Source organism: Thermobia domestica, chromosome 7, assembly GCF_964235325.1.
Source record: "Thermobia domestica chromosome 7, izTheDome1.hap1.1, whole genome shotgun sequence".
In the NCBI taxonomy this organism is placed as follows: Eukaryota; Metazoa; Arthropoda; class Insecta; order Zygentoma; family Lepismatidae; genus Thermobia; species Thermobia domestica.
In genome coordinates, this window is record NC_137460.1 from 301635386 (window position 1) to 301658222 (window position 22837).

General features: G+C 36.4%; 1 protein-coding gene across 1 annotated transcript in view; it reads right to left on the minus strand.

Annotated features, from left to right (window-relative positions):
- LOC145691115 (uncharacterized) overlaps positions 1 to 22837 on the minus strand; it is a 465209-nt gene that overhangs the window by 202233 nt on the left and 240139 nt on the right. The window contains exon 3 of the mRNA XM_081766826.1: positions 19780 to 19908. Coding sequence (XP_081622952.1) covers positions 19780 to 19908 — 129 coding nt within the window. The remainder of the gene's footprint in view (positions 1 to 19779; positions 19909 to 22837) is intronic.

Here is a 22837-nt window from a genome sequence, read left to right on the forward strand (position 1 = left end):
ACTAATATCGGTCATTTTCTATTACTTTTACATGTCCCGGTAAATGCCCCCCTGAGACTCCCTGGTTCCAAATTTGAAAGAGCGACTTTGTCTTAATCTGGGGCCTGGGCCAAGGTACCCCTGACCAAAATTTGTTAACTCTCGATCCACTCGTCTGGTCCCCAGGCCGCACACAGACAGACAGACAGACAGAGACAAACAAACACACAAACAAACTCTTTATTTTATTTATATTAAATAATAATAATAATAATAATAATAATAATAATAATAATAATAATAATAATAATAATAATAATAATAATAATAATATGTTTATTTCTTTATTAATTTTCACCAACTCTCATGTAAACAGGCGATATAGTTGTATACGGCCCATTAAAGTATATTACCCTTTCTGTGGGTTTTTCCTTTATTCTGGGATTCGAAGTCAAGTTCCTTACAACTCTGCAAGTGACCGATACTACATTCTTGTGTACTTTTTTAATATATTTTTTTAATTCAATTTGAATTGTTTCAAATAATACTCTCAACGTGTCGTCGATTATCCCTTGAAGCTAAGGGAAACGATGATTGCGGCAAGTGAATGACGATGGATGAATTGGTGGAATGAGAATCTGAGAGGAAACAATTGAACCCCGAGAAAGTTCACGGACACGATGTCCACCACAAAGTTACTTTGCCGAGGATCGAACCAGTGACCCTATGCACCAGAGGTAAGCGCTCTACCAGTGCCAGTGCCTCGCAAGTGATTACATAATTTGACAAGATATTATATTCTAAGGAAAAACATGTGGAAGGAAAAAGAGGAAGGGGAGAAAAACTGTTAACTGTTACGCCTAGGCGAGTACAACGTAGAAGATTCTCAATTTACGCCAATGATGGCAAAAGATATTTCACTCATTAATCTAGAATTAAATTTACTTCTGTTATTTAAGTAGAACTATACTTATTAATTTGTCGTAAGACACATCCTGGTTGTAAAATTGAATTACAATATATACAGTTCTAAAGCTTTTAAACAGGATTTAAAAGTTTACAGTATACAAAGTATTTCCTGTAATATTGAGTTTGCACAGTGCTCACTCCTGGTGTGAGGAATCCATGATTCGACCCCAGGATACCTGAGATTGTAGTGCACAACACAGTGTCTTACTTTTGTTCCCACATTGTCATTCTGCCAATTGTCTCATAATCATTCACTTTATTAATTGATCGTCCCTCTCCTTTGCTCTAAAATGCATAAGACTGGAATGTAAAATTAGGAATTTTCGTATCTTTACATTTCAATATCCTATGTATATTAGGGATGGCCAAAAATTTTCGGATCCGGATATCCCGGATCCAGTGAGATCCGGATCCGGATCTTGCCGGATCCGGACCTAGATCCGGATCTCGGATCCGAAACTCAGATCCGGATCTCGGATCCGGACCTAGATCCGGATCTCGGATCCGAATCTCAGATCCAGATCTCGGATCCGAACCTCAGATCCGGATCTCGGATCCGGATCCGAAATTCGGATCTCGGATCTGGGTCCGGATCTCGGATCTCGGATCTGGGTCCGGATCTCGGGTCTGGATCCGGAACTCGGATCTCGGATCTGGGTCCGGATCTCGGATCTCGGATCTGGGTCCGGATCTCAGATATTGATTCGTATCCAAACCTACATCTGAAATTGTAATGATAAAATTGAATATCTAAAATTCGTCAAAACTTTTTTCGGATTCACTAATATAGTTGATGCTGTGCTTTTAAATGTTTCCATAACACGTTTGTGCTACCTTTGTTCTTTATGTTATTTTAACCTTGCAATATTTACTTTCTTATATAAACTTTCTTATTTTCTCATATACAAATGAAATATCTTTTAAATAAGACCCTTCTAATCGCAGGAATACTGCACAAAACAAACTCTTTATTAATAGTAGTTTCTGACTCACTAGAGTCCAACCATCAACAAATCTTTCACTTCGAAGGTACAACAAAAAATATAGACTGGTTGGCGTGGAACAACAGTAGATCTTTAAACATACACACGAGAATTTCAGGAGAGCGATATGGTTGTGTAGTATTATTAGTATTAATAAAAGTGTTCGTTGTACGACTTTATTACCTAACTTATGGCTTGCCCTTCTGAGGTCAGGAGTTTGTTGAAGGAGTAAATATAAAAGAGATTTCTGTTATTTCTTCTTCACCCTTCAGGTTTCTTTAATCATACATTGCAGGACGTAACCAAAACATATCCATGCATCGTATCATTGAAGCGTTTTGTGTTTTGTATATTAGTGTTCAAAAATATTTAACATATTCGCATTTGTTCATGTGATCTCAGGTTCAATTCTCGGTGGAACATACATGAGATAATTGAAAGCTGAAACAATATGAAAATAGTATTTAAAAGTCAGGAAATTAATATTAAAACTTTAGCTATCTATTGTGACTGTAAGGCTGTAGTTAAATTAACCCACACGTTTCGTGAAGATATATTAAGTCGTTATTGTTTATTTACTATAAGCTACCAGATACATCCTCAGAGGCCACTTTACACTGTAATAATCAACAGATGAAAACATTGGGAAAGGAATGGAAGGAAGGTCTCCAGAGCCTTAGATCAAGGTACTAACCTAGCATTTGCCCAGTATAACTGAGGAACAACCCTGGAAAATCCTCAGTCAGGATAGCTGGTCTCCGAATTCGAACTCGGTATAACCAATTGCAAAGCAAGAATCCTAACAAGTAGCCTGAGCTCACTCCGTATTATTATTATTATTTAATTAACGTAATGTTTTAAAATTAGTGCAAATTAAACCCTACTTTCTTTATTGCTGATGATATAGTTAATAAGCCTACATGAGACATCAGTCTCCCATTACATAGGCCTTGCTCAAGAAAGAATACCAGAACTGGAATTCAGGAAGCGGGGGTGAAGAGATTAATGAGGATGAGGAAACTATGTGCGATGCAAAAACTGAGAAATTATGACTTCATCACAGATATATTCACTTACATACGTCAATTAATATTTCTCTGATACAGGGCACTCTACTTTCTATAGTGGCAGGGAAATGGCCCGCTTTTGTAAACAAACACATTAAGCATATAGGCACAATATCCGTGCAAAGAAACATAGGTAAAACTAGAAAAAAAATAGGGAAAGCGAGGGGAAAGTGATAAAACGCCATTCAGCTTTTTTTTTTTTAAAAAAAAAAAAAAAGCTGAAAATAACAGAGCTACGAAAGACGCGAGGCGAATTTTATTGAAATGATTGTTTTTCCTTAGTGATTAGTTGTGCTAACTATGAACATGAATTAAAAAGAAAACAAGTAGCTAGCTCTGAGTTTCGCAAACTGGTTGAAAAGAAAATATTGGATAAAATTTAATAATAAAGAAGGCATTTATGATAATTAAAACAAATTAAATTCTTGGCACGACAGTCCTTTGGTTCCTACCATCGGGCTTACGTTCATTTGAAGCGGAATTTGAATGCAAGACATTTACAGTAAAAGGATCCACAGCCTAATACCGCAGACCACTCGACTATGGCTGTCGGGTTTTCTCGGCTAATCTGTAGCACATTTACAGTAACTGATTATTTTAAAAGTTGCTCCTAAATACTGACAATCTAAGTTTTATGTATCAAATATTTCCTGCGATAATACCATACACTCTCCGACTTCTATAGACGAAAAGCTATAGTTACCCACATTATCTAATACAGAAATAAGTTCTGATTCTCTAATAGCTGCTGATGGTGATAGTCAAGGTTCACCGAAGCATGATCCCAAACCCAAACTGAGATATTGATGTCACTGGAACGCCTGAAAAGTCATTGTGGGTAAGTGAATTGCCCACTTGTCAGTATGAAGGGCGATGGTGATGTGAAATGCAGGGCTGTCAGAGGTACTACTTATAATAATTGGATTTGTAATATTCTATGTTGCCGTAAACCCTCTTCAAGAAGATAACTGTTAATTTTAGCTTTGAAAATGTTACATAAAGAGTTTTATTGCTATCATTAGGTGCATATAAATCTCTTTATTCCGGAATTATCGGATTTATTTTACCGCTTAACTTTCACATCTCTTCTGATTTACGAATATTTAAATCACGATTATCCCCTTAAGGTCAATTAGTGATATTTTAACTTATTTCGAACCAACTATGTACATGGCTAGTCTTGTTATGCGGGAATAATTGAGACTAGAAGCAGTCTACAGGCTACGTTCAAAAGAATCTTGTCCGACCTCCTGATAAACCACGTCTTTCAGCAAGGTGAATTGTGGCAATCCGATACTAACATGCGGAAATCTTCCGGTTCAAGTGAAAGCTTCCATAAGAATCAGCACCCTAATCAGTGGTATGTGCCTTGCTAATTTTTCTCCAATGTGAAAGTACCTAATTTTATTGTTAAAAATGAAAAGGTTTTTATTTCAAACAAGTTGTCATTACAGTTTTCATATTTGAACACAACACTCATGAAAAGTCATGTTAAAGCGCGACTTACTCCTGAAAAAGAATATTTATCTGTTTTTAATTTCTCGTGTTCCTCAAACTACATGCGGAATTAGTGCAAGTGCCTTCCGCTCGCATTACCTAGGTACAAACGCAATGGCGTATTTAGGGGAGAGGCTTCCGGGCTTAAGCCCCCCCCCCCCCGAAATCTTACTTACTATAGTAAACTATATGAAATATCTTGCAGAATTTTCACATTTTCAGGCAAAGCCTCCCCACGAAAGTTAGCAAAGTTTCCCCCCGAAACAAAATCGTAAATACGCCACTGTACAAACGGCTACGATCTTGGTACTAGCACATGTTTCGGTTTCCAGATCTCAAATATTTATATTTCAGCCTGATTCTATATATGAATCCGCAATTTCAAATCTAGATAAGAGGCACCAAAATTCATAGTTTATTCTCGGTGCTCATATTGTGATTTACTAAATAATTATTAAATCTAATTGTAGGGTATACATTTGATATTTTGAGCAGACTGAGCAAGATAAATTTACGTAAAAAGTAGTCAATACTTGTCTTAACTGTTTATGTTTTCTTAACTGTCAATGAAATAGGTGCATTGAGGAATTTTAAATATTCATCTCGGTCCTGCAACCGAGTGGAACTAGATTCGACATTTGAGCTCTCATCCGGATCATTTTTTTTCTTAAGTAAGCCAAACATTTGATCTTTAGAGTAGAATGAAGGAAACAAATAGACTTGTCAATATTCGTCTTAATTTTCTGTTCTCTTCTTCACTGTCAGGACTTCGTGAAATTACTTTCGGCGAATTTTAGATATTCATGTTTATCATAATTTGGATGGGATGTGGGTTTGGATAAGAATCAAGATCCGAGATCCGAATCCAGATCCGAGATTCGAGATCCGGATCCAGATCCGAAATCCGAGATCCGGACCCAGATCCGAGATCCGGATCCAAAGGATCCGGACCCAATCAGATCCGGATCTTCGGATCCGGCCAGATCCGGATCCGGCCATCCCTAATGTATATTCGCTGTAAACTTTCATATGCTGTTAACATTAACATGCAGTTCAGTGAAAATGAAATGAAATCTTTAAGTTTTACGTCCCACGGTTATGCCGGTTAGGCTAAAGGAGACGGTGATGATGAGAAATGAGTGAAATGGTGGACTGAAAAAAGTGGGAGGAAACGGGAGAACCCCGAGAAAACCTACGCATACGGTGTATGTCCACCACGAAGTTCACTTGGCGCGAGCTGTGATCGAACCAGAGACCCCATGCACCAGAGATGAACGCTCTACCACTAAGCCACCGCGCCCCCCTCCAGTTCAGTCCTGCCTTTTATTAACCTGTTATAAGTTGACTCAGGCTTAATACTTGGGACTTTCTTAAAGGTTTTGTCTGGAGTTAGGGTTGCCAACTTTTGAAACTGCAAATACCGGACACCCTCCTGGAGTACGTATACCCCTAAGATTATGACACTATCACTCGTCAAAAACGTGAACAAGCTGAAACTGGTTATTTCACATAAAATTGAGCGATTCGGAGTTCGAACTTCAGTTACTTTTGAAGCATTTATTATTTAACTTACTTACTTATTTATTAAACTTACTTATTTCAGTTTTGGTTAAGTCAGCACATGTAAGTTTTGTAGTCTATTATCAATAATACATCGTATTTAAAACAGAAAAGCTAATATAATTGGGAATATAATTATAGCATCCACAAAATACACTTGTAAAACGTCTTACCAGCTTCGCTGGGGCTAGTGATGTCTCATAATGCTTACTTTTACAGGATCTGGATGTATTATATAATTGGAAGATGTAGCTGAGAATGAAGCAGTGCTCTTGAAAATGTACTTTTGCTCACCTTTAACAGTTTTTATAAGTTCAGTAAATTTTCTTACATTTAACTCTTCAGCAAATTCCATCCACGAGAGATCGATATCAAAGCGTATTGTAAGCTCTGGTTTAACTATGTTCATCGACAAACGATTCCTTTTAAAAAAATCTGAATCACTACAAAATAATCTGAATAGAACAGAGAACAGGACTAGTAATAGGAAGAAATACCGGACACTTAACGTCCGGTTTTCATGTCGTACCGGACACCGGATACAATGAGAAAAATACGTTATCCGGACAGCGGTATATTGTTCAAATATACGGTTTGCTATGTTTACTACGGAAATCTGTACGTCATCCATATGCAACATAGTTTTCCCGTTTAAATGTTACATCATGTCGTTGCAGGGTGTATGACATCTAATAGTCTTCCGCATCTTACATACATATACGTATGTTACATACGTTAGCTATATGTCACATACATCCATCTGTATGTGAGATCCTGACCGCCTATATACAGTTCGTTCGTTCGTACGAAAGTACGTATAATATATACGTTTTGAGTTATACGTTTGCTGAACGTTAAGTCCAAAAACTATACAGGATTTGCACATGTAACCTACGTTTCTACAGGACGCCACATACGTTTTTTCCTCAGTGTAAAGAGGTCAAAAACTAAACTCTCCGGTAAAATACAGGACGGCTGTCAACCCTATCTGGAGTCTATCAGAATAAAAGAAAATTATATTTTCAAGTGCAGTCAGGGCCTAAAATTCAACGAAATCACAGCTCCACACTGGTAAAAATTTTTATATAGTATAGAAAAACTAGTTTAGTCAGCATTTGTTTTGATATATAATCAGTGTTCTGTCCAGTACATCATGTTTACCTGCGATTCAAAATAATAATAATAATAATAATAATAATAATAATAATAATAATAATAATAATAATAATAATAATAATAATAATAATAATAATAATGCTATTATTATTATTATTATTATTATTATTATTATTATTATTATTATTATTATTATTATTATGTAGGAAAATTTTGGCATATTTAATTGTATTGTATTAAACCATAAAATACAGGAAACAAACCGGTAAGAAAAATAGTCACACTGGAAGAAAAGTCACTTTCTTACATAAGAATTTCACTGTCATTTTTCCGTGATCATCACGGTGTCTCAGTCTGTTTTCTGCCGAGGCAAATACACCGTTATACCAGGGCTGTTCCTTTGACTTCCTACCAACTTCAAAACGCCTTTCCTTTCTGGCCAGCCATTTCATAACAGCAGGGGTTGTGTTAAAATCTTCCAACGGACTCATATTTATATTAACGTGAAGGTAATTTTTCACAGTAGTGGGAGCCAAAGGGAGTCTGTTATCTATTTTCAATATGTTGTAGTCACTTATAAGTCTTTCAAAATCGAAAGAAAATGGTTTCGAAGCAACAACTCGGGCTAGACTTGTTCACAGAGCATGAAATGACTGATTTCCACAGATTTTCATGAGAAGGCTTTTAGCGTCCAGACCTTTCAACATACTTCACGATGATGCCTCTCTATATTGCATTGCGAACTGCAAAAGATCTGTATCAGGACAAATAACTTTGTGGCGACTTAGGAATGGGTTTTCAGATTTGACAGGTATTATACTGTTTGCGATTGTATATTGTACAGTCAAAAATTCAGATTTTTAACTGTTTATCATGTATATTTTAGTAATTTTGCACTTATTGTGTTTTTGCACTCACATTGACATGTTGTTTTCAGCCTGTAAAAACACAGTAAGTGGCATTTCTTGAAGTAAAACCATTAAAAAAAAAAAACACGTAACAATATTTAGCAACACTTGTAAACTCAACATGGGCCTATAATTTTGAATATATATATATATATATATATATATATATATATATATATATATATATATATATATATATATATATATATATATATATAAAATAGGTTCATAATAGCAATACGGGGGGATCTAGTCTACAGCATTCTACTTACTCCCCATTATCACTGTAACATACACAGAACGATGGAAAGTAATGACGAAGAAACAGAAACAGATGTTACGTTTCTTATATTAGTAGGCGTACCTATTTTCAGGGATCACTCCCCGTGGGGCGTCGTTTTCCGCACTTAACATCACCGGGACGCCGTCCCGCACCTTACCCGCACTTAAAATTTCCGCGTTAATATGTGAAAAGAATAAAAATACTCCGAGTTGGCGAAGTACTCCACTGACAAGACCATGTACTCTTTTCCCCAACATGCCCAACTTGGCTCAAATTTACTGCGTTATAGGCTACTGCCTTCTGTACCTGTTCATACTGCTAACTGTGAGCGCGATTTCTCAAAACCGGGTAATATTTAGTCAGTAGTGGGTGCCCACACTAAGAAATTCCTGGAGGGATCCCTGTATAATTTTACTGAGGCTTTGAATTTCGATGTTCCATATAAACATAAATAGACCTAATGTCCAACGCCCAGCAACATGGAAAATTGAATACCCTATGCTGCTTGTAGGCACGAAGTACCGGAAAATCAACTAGATGAGAACCATGTGTCAGGTGTCGTGTCTGCAGGCATAAAGATGAGGAACATTGGCTTACTTTTTGTTTCTTTCCTCTGTTCCTTTCTCTATTCCATTTTCGTTATTGTTTCTAAAGTAATGAAATTACTTTACCGAAGACAACAATGCATCGTCACTAAACAGCGAACACTAATCTATAGACAAAAAAATTAACCCGGGCCGGCTAGCGAGATTTTTTCCCCATGCAACTTACGAACGGATATTTCCTGTGTTATGATTGCTTGTTGAGAGTCTACGGTGCTTCTGCTAAATTTTTGGCGGTTATTGATGTATGTTATCTCTGGTAGTACATACTTCTATAGCGGATTCAAAGGATCGTGTAATTTTTATCTACAAAACAACATATTTCATTATATCGGAAAAGTGTAATGTCCTATTAAAACAACAGATAAACGAGCAGTTAGTTGCATATTTTAAAACTATATGTATGCAACCGAAAACGTTTGAAAACTAAATATAGTTAAAAAGTACCTTCGCCTCAAAATTGACAATGGTTTTCCCTGCCATCTAGGAGACACCTATACGTATTAACTCTGGCTTAATGTTATATACTGGTAGTTATATAGAATTGAGTAACCCATTGCATAATAAATGTATTGAATCAGTAAGACTTAGTTTGACACACTAAACGCGTTTAAATACATAATTCGAGAAAAGTAAGGTACTCACATTAATACCACTCCACACTTTAGGAATTATAGTTCCACACTCCTTTCCTACAGTTCCACAAAGTGTGGAGTACTCCACTCAATTTTAGGCCCTGAGTGCAGTCATATTTGTTGGAACGTGAGTTCTAAATTCCATAAGTAAGTCAATGGAATCGAATTATTAGGATGCAATTTCTGTAATTATTTTTCTCTCTCAAAGGTGCCAAAGAGTGCTCTGTATCGAGCGAACAAGTTTGATTTCTCTTTCAGAAAGGGAAGTGTTAAAACTAAAATAATCACTGTTTATGATAAGGAGAATAATACATCTTGTCACGCAGCAGTATAGATGTTGCCTGCCACTGTTGGAAGGAGAAATCTTGGTGCTTGACCTGCGATAACTCGGGTGATCTATCATTTGTGTGTGTAACGATGGCGGAGTACCCGGTGACCTCAGCGGGCGAAGGGAGTAGCAATCGATTCCTTGGAGAGACATTCGTATCCAGGGAGCTAAGAAAATGTGGAACTAAGGATTCGGTTGGCAGACTGCCAGGCTCTATAAATCACTCGGTCGACCACTTTATACAAACTACTTGTACCTTGCAATGTGTCTTGTATATGCTATCGTCTACCAAAGTAAATCCTGGGAGATGCCACATATATTCATTCGCCTTACTCCGAGAAATGGCAACTACATTCTTTCTGTAAACGTTTGTTTATCGCATCTATTCATTTTGGAGTTTTACTTAAAATGGTTCTGCAATTGTTATTACTGTTAAGCATTCTGCTTTAATACATGAAGATAATTTTCTATTCCATCCTGCTTTTAGATCGAGTTCGTATTTTGACCTCGAAAAGAAAATAGCTCGTGTAATCTGTAATGGAGAAATGCCCACATGAAAAATATGTGTTAAAATAAATTAATTTATTCTGTAATACATAAGGCATCGGAGAGGGACTTAAATATACCACTTTATGCTCCACCCTATTCTGCCTCTGCTTGATACATTCATTAGCAGTGTAGGTAATATTTTGCGTTATACTTTTTGCAACTTTCAGATAGAATTATGCCTGAATTCGAGGCGTTGCACAAAATTCAAACGTCCCGTGAGGACATCTCAAGGAAGCACTCGCACGCGTTTTTCTTCCATCCTAGATCAAACATCTAAAACCGCTGAAATAAGTCTTTAATTAGTTTAGATAAAAAGTTCAAGCACCAAATTTCATTTATTTTACCTCAAGGAATTCCACGATATGGAAATCCTACTATAATAATATCAACATTCCACCCCTTTTCTTCCCTTCTAGGTAAAATTAAAAAAAAAAAAAACACTGAAACATGTCTAATTATTTTGAATGAAAAGTCCATATGCCAAATTTATTGTCTCTAACCTTCAGAGATTCGGAAATACGGACATTTTGATAATAATAATAATTGACACACATATTTTCATCCCTTCCACGCCGAACTTCTAAAAATCATTCCTTAACGGTACTTTATGTCATAAGTCCTACGCAGTGTCCAAATTTCAAATTTCTAGCGGTTTGACTTAGGCGTTGGTCACCTAGTCAGGACTTCTTCTTTTATATTGTATTTAGAGATCAACAGTCTGTATGAAGTAATTCTACATCAGCTGTATAGCACTACCATCTTTCAAAAGTTACATGAAGCGCTATTTTATTTCGTTGGTCTCTACGATAGCTTTGAAAATATCAAGAGTCTTCACCAATGGTTATTTCAATTTCACTTGTATCGTGCTTTTTACAACTTTTTCAAGTTTTATTGAATCGTGTACTTACAGAATTCTGAATGCGTACAGGGTGACTAGAAATGATTGACCCTATTTCATAAATTCATTATAGATTTATTATTCAACATATTGAAAAACTCAAAAAGTTTTTTTTAAGTGGCATATTACACGTGGTCTATATGTGTCTCCCTAGTAATTTTGCAAATATCAAATCGATAATCAAGTTCTTCCCACACTCGTGCAGCACGTCCCTATCAATCAGATGGAAAGCACTGTTGATGCGAGCTCTCAGTTCTGTTACGTTTGTTGATAGAGAAGATGTAAACACTATCTTTCATATAGTCCCATACAAAAAAAAAAAAAAAAAAAACTCGCGTGAGATTAGATCCGGAGAGCGTGGAGGCCATGACCAATTGTCAGAATCATTCCCACCACGACCGATCCATCGGTTTTTCAATCTATTGGAAGCGGTAGGCTGACCACTTGATTTCCTCTTACAGATATATCCTAAAGTTGTAAACTGTTCATATCATCGCCGAATGGACTCGGTGGATCTTTCTTGAAGTTCGTTCGTAAGTGTCGTTGCACTGTTAGGGGAAACTGATGTGAATGAAACTCGAGCACAACGTAACTTTCTCTGGGCTTGTCACAATCTTCCAAAAATTCTTATTGGTGCCCTCTCGTGGCAGAAGTCAGAAACAAACCTTCAACACAACAAAGTTTTTGAGTTTTTCAATAAGTCTGCAAAGTTTTGTCACAGTTTTGCAGTAGTAAAGGTACAGTGAATTTATGAAATCGGGTCAATCATTTCTGATAACCCTGTATTCTGCCATGTAAAGTTAGAAAACATTTTTTTTAATAGGTTGTCTGTAAATGTTACTACGTGGGCTGTGTAACTAGAACAATGCATATCAAATCAATAGATTTATGAATTTTCAGAGTTTGTATATAAATATTTAAAAATCCATATTCCATTATCCAAAATGAATAGTTTTACAGCTGGAGTGTTGAGGAAATTGTGGAGACCGCAAATGGCTAAACCGCTCGTGAAATCGATGGAGGAGCGAGGGGGAACAGCTGACAAGTGTAGCCAGGGCATTACCTTTCCACCTCCCAACAAGAATGCATCGCTCGGCACAGAGCCAAAACAAAATTTTATAAATTACAATGTCTCCAACGAACACTACGAATTCAACGACTGCAAACATGTTTATTTATATTTAATGAGAAGCGAATGGCGGTTCGAGATTATTTATGCTCTCTACACTACAGCACGAGTAACATATTTCCCATCCTCCTCATTTCCGTCTCCCCCCCTGATCTGAAACATCTCTATCCGAGTTCAATGATTTATGCTAGCGACTGGAGTCAAATAAGAATTGCGTGGCTGTTGGTATATTTAATCTCTGGAGTGGGAATTTCTATTTTAATTCGAGTGACCATAGATGTGAAACAAAAAGATATGTAACAAAGAAAAAAGAAAATACAAATATTATACATACTACATACTATACATATTATATACCTACAAATTTTCATGTTTCGTGTAACCTTTCTTAAATACACGGATATCGTAATATTCATCATGATCGCCATTGGTATTCTGCAATTATTGGCAGGTCACTTGCTGCGACTGAGAAGCTTCCATGTTCCACAGTCTTCTGCTAACCTCTTCGTCTTCACGTATGATTTTTCTATTTTGATATCGTCCATTAATTGTAGCCATTTTCGCCCCCTCCCTCTCTTTCCTGCCACCATACCCTGTAGCACGACCCTCATGATACAGTTCCTTCTTAGCCAATGTTCCAACCAGTTTCTCTTCCTTTTCTTAATAATATCTAAAATTGCCTTTTTTCGCTATTTCTAGCACCCTCTCATTCGTAAAAGAACAAATAACTAAATAAAAATTGTTTGCGGCACCATGTAGATCGAATAACAATGGACGGGACACCCTGTTTCCTCCATTACAGAAGACTGTTGGAAATTTATCAACAAATTTCACTTTTGAAATACAAAGGCATTTCAAAGGCCGAAAAAAGTACAGAGAAGTATGCCATTGTGTTGATGGAGATTTACGGTGAAATTTCACAGGTTCCTCTTGTGTAAATAGAACAATGAGTGGAGAGTACGTTTGAAAGGCATTCTTACACATGTAAACTTAATGAAACTTGTGTATATGTAAAGTATGTTCAATTATTCAGATATTAATTTCTTACCCACTTTTATTGGTGACAGCTATTACCTGAATACACTATTGTACAGTTTTTATATTCGTTTCCTTAAAACACGAGAAACGCCGCAAGGCATCTTTCCAGGTGTTCGCATCGGGGCTTCTACTTAGCGTCGGGAGGACAAGTGAGGAGCTACTTAATAAAGAAACTACCTAAATTCGTTTTACAAAGGCAGCATCAACGGCAAAAGGAGTCGATGTCCTGACCACATATTAACTGAAAGGCATGATCGGCTCTATTCCCTAAAGGGTCTTTAGTCATTTGTTCTCTTTTTTTCAATGGAAACAACGTCTTTCCAATTGATGCCACTTATGTCTTGAAATAAGATGAAAAAAGTAAAGTGAAATAAATGAGTAATTCTGTTCTTGTGTGAAATTGAAACCTTTCAACTCTTTATTCTCAGCGGGAAAGTACGTGACTCAGGAACGCTTACTAACAAGGCAGAAGTCCCATTCTTTGGTGATGTATTGCAGTGGAGTGAAGAGCATCAAAATTCGAGGGAACCTTCGCTGTTAACACCTACGTCTCTGCCGCTGTTGTCTTTAGGAGTAAACAAGGGATAAAGATCGTCTTTTGTTGATTCCAGTTCGAGCTAGCTGAAGAGGTAACGCCGAGGCGCATCTCAGGTTGCTAATGAGCGTAGAGCCATAGCTAATGCGTCTTTCTCTTCCGAGACAAACAGCCAGTTGCTCAGAGGAGAAAAGAGCAGATTCTTTGACACGGACCAAATCATTAGAAGGCGACCAGAGGACGTGGGTGGTGCTTTCTATAGCGATTCAGCGACCACGATTATTCAGCCAACAAAATTGCGGGTTGTGTGTCGTCGTAAGTCGAAAACAAGCTGTGGATTCAGTCTCACTCAAAGAATACAGAATATGCCTCGTTGTTTGAACTCATTCACCCTTCATTTGACACAAAATTTTGTTTTGTGGATCTCTCTTTGGAGGAAAGGCTTAGATCTCAAAGATAACGAGTACTCACTTTGCAGCCAAATGTATGTTCAAATCAAATCTACAAAGACTCGAAACAATCTCTAATTAAAGTCAATTTTGTTTTCCACCCAACTTCTAACGATCTCTTGTAGGCTATGTTTGTAACATTCAACCAATCCTGACACGGCTAAAGAGTGCAGGATCAAAGAATTAGTAAAAGGAAATGCATACATATAAAATTGTCCAGTAGAAAGAAGCCTGGAATTGAACGAGGACTCTTCCTATCAAAAACGAAACCTTTACTACTGACCATTGGTGGAATGAGAATACGGGAGGAAACGGAAGTACTTTGAGAAAATACACGGACACAATGGTGCCTACCACAAACTTATTTGGTAAGGGATTGAACCAAGAGTTTCACACACTACAGATAAGCGCTCGACCACTGAACCACCACGCCCTCTTAATCTATTAGTTTTAAAGCTACAGGGACATTTGATAATAAGTGAACCACCTTGTGTAGAAAACGTGTTAATCGAAAATAACATACTAGACCAGCTTTTTCAAATCTGTGGTCCACGAGGCATTTGATTTTCATTAAACCTTAGCTTACTATGTTTCTTACATCTGACATTTATAATGTACACTCATGTCCAAAATTATTGACGCATATCTATAACTGTCTTCTTCTAAGAATGTAATTTGATAATTATTTTGCAAGGTACTTTTAATACTGATGCTATGTGTATAATCGGGAAATGTATATTTCTGGTAAATTTCATAGGAAAAGAATCATAAATATGAAAATTAGAATGAGTAAAACAAAATATTGCTAAATGGACAAGAAAGTTTTATTTTCGTTTTATTGTTCTTATTTATTGCTCTTTTGACATGAAATTTGGCACATACATGTCTTTGCCGATTATACACATACTAACATTATAAGAAATACCGGGCGATTTCGTTATCAAATTATGTTCCTACAACAACATATTTATAGACATGCGACAATAATTTTGGACATGAGTGTACATTATTTACGTTTCAGCTAATTGAAAAGAATAGAATACACAAAGAGACGAAATCAATATTACCACCTTAGACTGAAAGATGCATCACCCATCACATTAGGTAAGCGTTCAATTCATTATAGTAGGCTTAACTGATACAATTCTACTTTTTAAAAAAATACTTTTACAGCATTGCAGTCATAAATGACACATTTACTGTTGTAAAATTGTGATGTAGGGTCTATTATATCATTTTTATGATATATAAAACATTTTTTAAAAATCTGGTTTCAGGGGGCTGCACAGAATTAACAATCGTTACAAGGGATCCGCGACATCAAAAAGATTGGGAAACGTTATACTATACTATAATATTTCATGTTTGCATAGTTATATAATTACTTTTTTCGTAATTTCTTTTTTTTTTTAATGTTTACAAAATTTACACACTGTATGCTTCCTTAACCCTTTTTGTATTACCAGTTAAGGCGTTGTGCATCTGCAGCGTAAATGTACAACTGTTGATATTTCATTTACAAAACTGTGTTGTGGCTTAGTTACATCACTCTTAATGTGTTACGTCATAGGTTAGTTAGTGTTAGTGTTACATCACAAAAGTTTATCATATGTAAAAATGCGTCTTTTAATGCCTTTACTACAGACATAATAAATGGACAAACATATGTTAGCTCCAAATATCAAAAACTTTTATTTTTAATATTATGAAATCGTATATACAGTAAACTCTCGATTGTCAGTTCTGCGATTATTAACAGTCTTGCTTTCCTTCTTCTTCTTCTTTTTACGACGATATATTACTTTGTGACAAAATGTCATTTAAAAATTTCAATCATAAGTGAAGAAAAGGTGTTTCCACACGAAGAACAAAAACAGTCGACCGAATATTTTGTGAGAAAATAACCAGTGGTTGAAGTGAGACGGTATGCGGTGGTATGCCATACCACCTCTGATTTTTCAGTAACGAGGACATACCGTCTCTGGTTTTTCAGTGATCAAGACAATATTTAAATAACAGGTATGTTGAATCATAATCATAATAAAACATACCGCCTCTGCTTTTTCTCAACTACGAACACTGAAAATAACTCAACAAACTTGTAAGTGAAGAGAATTACTGTTTATTAAGTCAGAATTGAATCAGCAATTTTGAAAAGCTCATGAGTCAGAAATGTAAAGTTATGAGAAAATCGAAAAAAAAATAATTTTTGAAAATGCTGATTGACCTCCGAAAAAGAACAGATTTCTTGTCATTGTACGAAATAAACAGCTTGTGAGCAATTAGTGTTACAAAGTAAATAAATAAAATGTTGGGCTAAAGCAAAATCGACTTTTCTAACTCAAGATCCATCCAAAACTACTGATTCAATTGTACTTTGAATAAAAATTGCTCAGACGCATTTTCATGTTTATTTGTGTTCTCTTTCGGCCAGTCTGTGAATCATCGACGGTTGCCGCACAACCCAATTTCGCGGATTATCCTGAGTTTACTGTATAACATAATGGTAAGTTTAATGTATTAACAAGTACAATCCTAGCCCATTGTACTTTCCTTATTTCAGTATCTTTATTACAACTAAATTTGTAGTGTCTTGTAATAGAGCAAAGAGTGAGAATGGTATTGATTGATTTTGTTCCTGTCTGATCCAGTTGTTTGTGTTTTTCCATTTTTATAGATGTCGATGAACATTGTGTCGCTAATTGTTTAGCTATTAAGGTCGTCTCCATTCAGCTGCAATGAAATGGTAAAGATTGAACTATTTTTGTACTACTATTAAAGACCACGCAATTTTTAAGTTGATCTGAGGTTATGTTATATTTCCTATTTCCTATGAGACGACAAATAAGGTTTCCTCGTCTCGTTTAGTCTTGTAATTTTTTTAATGTGATTTTTAATGATGTACTGCATGCACCAAGGTATGATGTGTGTGTACTTGCGATTTTTTTGTCAGTCCGGCTTCTGCTTCCCCTCCCTCTTTGGTGAAAAAATCCCTCCTCTTGACTCTTTGAGACTTTGTTTGCCTATTTTCTAGTGTTAAAGCATTTTCTCCCTTATCATTCTTTAAGGAGTTAAGTTTAAAAAAAAAAAAAAAAACATTTAATGTGCCAATGATAGTAGCCATCTATTAATTGCTTTTCGACACCAAAGATATACAAGATAGGATTCCTATTGTCAGGGCCGGATTAACCTATGTGGAGGCCCGGTACTAGAAAAATATGTGGCCCCTGCCAATCTGCAAATATATTGTACATTACAACGCTGTAAACGATACTGTTGCACGAATTAACAGTTCCACTCTATTGCAATAGAGATGCGATAAAGCAGCGAACGAAAGAAGGAAAGGCCGAAAGGTGAGTGTATATCTCAGTGTATAAATGTGTTTGCAGTAAACCGTCTAGTATTGTGGTCAAAATTCTATCCGACTCCATGCATAGAGAGTTTATAAACAGACGGAACTTGACATAAAAGGCAACTACGGAGTAACTTAATGCCGGATTGGGACTGGATATTGTATAATTCGATGAGACTGCAGAACACGTCCATTCAACGAGAATGTGTGAATCATAATTATCATGCATGTCTTATTCTTTTAAAAATTAATATATGTTAATTTATTAAGACGGTGGATGTAACAAAGGAAGAAATTTGTTTCATATTTTTGGTCATACCTATGGTGCATGGGGTCTTTGGTTCGATCCAGTTCGCGTCCAATGAGCCTTGTGCTGAACAAATACTATGTCCGTGGGTCTTCTCGCGGTTCTCCCGTTTCCTCCCATTTTCTTCGTTTCCTTCGTTTCTCATCATCAACGTCTTCTTTAGCTTAGCCGACATAACCGTGGAACATAAAACTTAAAGATTTCGTTCTTCATTTTTGGTCATATTTTATCTTATGATGATGATTGTATCTTGTATGATTATTTTTAGATAGCCAGTTGAGATTTTGATCAGAGTGGAGGCCCCTGTTCACCTGGAGGCCCGGGTCTACAGCCCTCCTAAGTCCCTCCCTTAATCCGTCCTGGCTTATTGTTCAGAGTAGGATGTAAAGCATTACTTGGATTTGTATCCGAGGCAGGGGATAACTACAGGGTGGCTAGATTCATAAATGTTCAGGATCACACCCATAAGCTCGTACTATTTTATTATTTTTTTTATTGTCTTTTATAAAAGAAAACATTCTTAACGTAATGATTCCAAGAATTACACCAACACCAGTGGCGTATTTAAGGGAGGCTTCCGAGCTTAAGCCCCCTCCGAAATTTTATTTACTATATTAAAGTAAGTGAAATATCTTGCAGAATTTTCACATCTCCAGGAATAAAGTTAGCAAATCCCCCCCCCCCGAAACAAAATAGTAAATACGCCACTCATGAACACATACCACTTTCAACTCTTTTAAGATTTCCATCTTATACATGGGTAATGTAATAATGAAATAATAGTAGGTCTATATAATTAAATTAACAGATTCTTGCCTTGTGTATGAAAAGTGGCGTTTACATCTACACTGGATGAAAAACTTGAAACGATAAAGAAACAGAAGTCATTTTCGCATCTCTTAATGTCACCCTCATTCTTGCAATGTGCAATCTACATTTCGAACATACAGAGAAATGATACGAAGCAAGAAATTTCGATAGCATTAGTATTGCAGAATTGCTAACCACGTGATCCAAGTGTCCCTACGAATATATATGATATTGTTTTACAAGAAGTACTCATTAAATCACAAGAGGAGGATCAGTAGAGTCTGCAAGTCTCTAGTTTCGCCTCTAATTTCAAGCAATTATCTCCGATGTACATAAAACCAGATGGAATGTGCACAAGGTTTATATATATGATTCTGGTAGAACAGGGCTGACGATTAAATACAATACAATACACAGAGGAACCATATATGTTAATTACCTAGCCACGGAGGAGTCACAGGTAATTCTGAAATACATTATCTATCAATGAAGAGTGTTAAATCGCAGTGGCAATCTGCGACAAATACGAAAGAGAATGTTTACATCGAGGTAGTCACATCACGGCTTTTTGCCAAAAATTCTTCTCACAAGCAACTTCCAATTTCTAAAATTAGGCCTCCATCCAACCGTTGAAGAAGACAAGAAACGTACTCTAAACCCTGTGACGTGTAAGTCCCAGCGCCAATAGGCCTCTGCATTCTAATTAACAAACATGCATGAGGTAATGCCACACCGGAAGTAAATACATACAAGAACCGGAAGTAAACATGACACAGATTACTCACCTTCGTTGAATGTTTTCTTCTCCGTCACGACGAGAGGTTGCGGGATTCTTTTAGGCCGTGGGCGTGGCTTCTGCACTTGCGGGGGCGGAGTCGGGCTTTCAATTTCCTCGTCATTGGCCGATCCATCACCTACCAGAGAAAGACGGTATTGTTTAACCATCAGAGCATGATGAGCTGACCCTATCACATACAAAACCCGTCTTTTTCTACGCCACTGCATTGTTTATTCAAATAACAATAACAATAATAAACACTTTGTAGGATATTTTGTTCAAAGTACAAAAACACAAAGGAACGATCAAAGTCCATTAAACATGGATAATTCGATATTAATTGTCAACACCATCAGTGACAACATTGCACACGGTCTGGCAACACAGCATAAACACCACAGATAAAATGGCTACAGATTGTCAGTTGTCTTTGACGGAACAAAAGGAACATATAAAAACAGAATAAGTTCTTAAGTAACCAATCAACTATAACATATAGCACATAATAGTGTAAGGTTAAAGTATTAAATTGTGTAAAAACAGAGAGTGTGTCCCCATTACAAAGTTCTTCTTTCTCTTCTTTCTAATTTTGAAACGTGAACTTGATACACTGTGGTAATGCTATTCCGCCTGCCTCGACCAGACAGACGTTAGGCAGGAGTCTGTGACGGGATCTATAAGCGGAAAAGAGGTGAGCATGCGCAGCGGTAGAGACAGAGAGCGGAGTTCCCTTCTAGGACCGGTGATTACTTGCAGTGGTCTCACATGAAGAGAAAACACCGTGTTTCATCACACTGTAAAGAAGAATGGGGAATGTTTTAGAGGGAATTTTCATGAATGTATGCAAATGGTGGCTTTTTTAAAAAAATGTTTTCCTAAACGTATTTTCAAATATTTGGTTCAACACATTTTAAAGTTGTGACAACGAGCATCAAATGCAATGTAATCACTTAATTTTGACTCCAGTGACAAGTTAACGTGGAATGTTAGGACCTGTGGAAGATGGCACTTTATGCTAGACAACACCCCGACGCCTCGTCCGCGAATTTTACATTTAAAAAAAAAAAAAAAAACTATTTTTCCCCTTCGTATTTCGACGTCAGCATCCAGAAGGTGGAGTGAACCAGGGCAATTTCATGACGTTGTCCCCAGATGAAAGTACAAGAACCTCATTTGCAAAGCAAAATAGCTTCCCTCTTTTTCGTAACAGAAAAATAGTTTTCTTCGCCACTTAAGAGCTGGCCAGAATTACACGGAAAAGAATTAACTTGTCATGAGTTTTTTATGCCTTCATCTCATTTTACTAAAGAAAAATCAATAACCAAGAGAGTATATACCATTATTATTATTATTATTATTATTATTATTATTATTATTATTATTATTATTATTATTATTATTATTATTATTATTATTATTATTATTATTATTATTATTAAGTATACTTCCTTTTGACAGGTCCTGGAACTAATGAGTTTTTATTTATTTATTTATTTTTATTTATTTTTTTTTAAGGTTTGGCACTGGAAATATTCCACGTTTCTCAATCTTCAGCTTCCTCTTTTAACTCTCAAAATTTTCTTACATTTTTCAAATCATCAATCAGTTCTTCTTCTTCCTATTCTTACCTTTCCTTCCATCTTTTCTTCTATGACGGTACAAAGAAGACAATTTCCTTCCAAGATATGTCAAATCGAATTAGCCTTTCTAGCAAGGATGGTGGGTAGAAGGGTCCTCTTCTCTCCTTTACGTTTTAAAACGTCTTCGTTTGTTACTCTTTCTGTTCATTTTATCTTGTCCATCTTCCTCCAACACCACGCATCGAAGCTCTCTAAATATTTCTTCTCTAACTTCTGTAATGTCCAAGTTTCTGAACCATACAGTCCAATGCTCCATATATAGCACTTGACCAATTTCTTCCCTGCTCCAATATTAAGACTGCCAATTAAGAATATTTTCTTGTTAAATGCTTCTTTAGCTATGGCTATTCTTGACCTAATCTCTTTGCTGCAGTAAGCGTCTCTCGTCAAAATACTTCCTAGACATTTGAAATGATCGATCTCTTCAAGTTCTCTTTGTTCTACTCTGACCCCTAAGGGTGCGTTTTCACGGGATATTCTCATGACTTCCGATTTTTCGATATTAATTTCCATTTCATATAGTTGGCCATTTTCAACTATTTTGCTACCATGTGTCATCGACAAACCACATCTGATCTTAACCAAACTTCTCCCGGTGGTAGACCTCAGCGAGTTCTAGTAAGCACATGACATGTTAGGGTGTGCAGTCCTTCGGTCCCCGAATTGTGAGAAATCAAACCTTGCATTTGGACCTACTCAAATTTTCGGAGGGAAAATGCTATTTATAACACAAATGCTATTTATACATTGAACGAACCTGTTATTAAACTGTATTATTTCAAACATAAGAAAGTAACATGACGCGACAGTTGATTATATATGTTGCAAATGCAATACGTGCTTACTTATTGGAGTAAATATTTTGCTTAAAAATCAATTAAGCCCTCAAGTTGGTCTAGCGGCTAGCACGTGCGCTTTCGTGTGCGTTGTCTCGGGTTTGATTCCCAGTGGAGGAATATTAAAACTTCAACACACTATGGTGGTTTGGATTTTTATCATATATTGTAGGTCCAGGGACTCACATAACCACAGAACTCAAAACGGACGCTAAATTCTAACAACAAACAAAAAAACAAAAATAAATGGAGAACAATTATTTTCCACAATAGGCATATTTACTAGTCCATAACAAGAAAACAAAACAAAACAACAACAACAACAACAACATATACAGTAAACTCGCGAAAGGATGATCCGCGACTGCCGCATTTTTTTTTAAACCTGATCCAGTCGTGCTCAATTATATTTCCTAAGTAGTGGCTGAGGACTGACACTTGGCATGCAGATAACTGTGTGCTCTAAAACGTAAAAATGAATTGCATTAATCATTTTGAAAAGGCCATATATCCATCAAAGTAAATTGGTGAGGAGAAAGAAAACACTCAGGACTGCAAACTCGACCTGTACAATGGCATCGATGATATG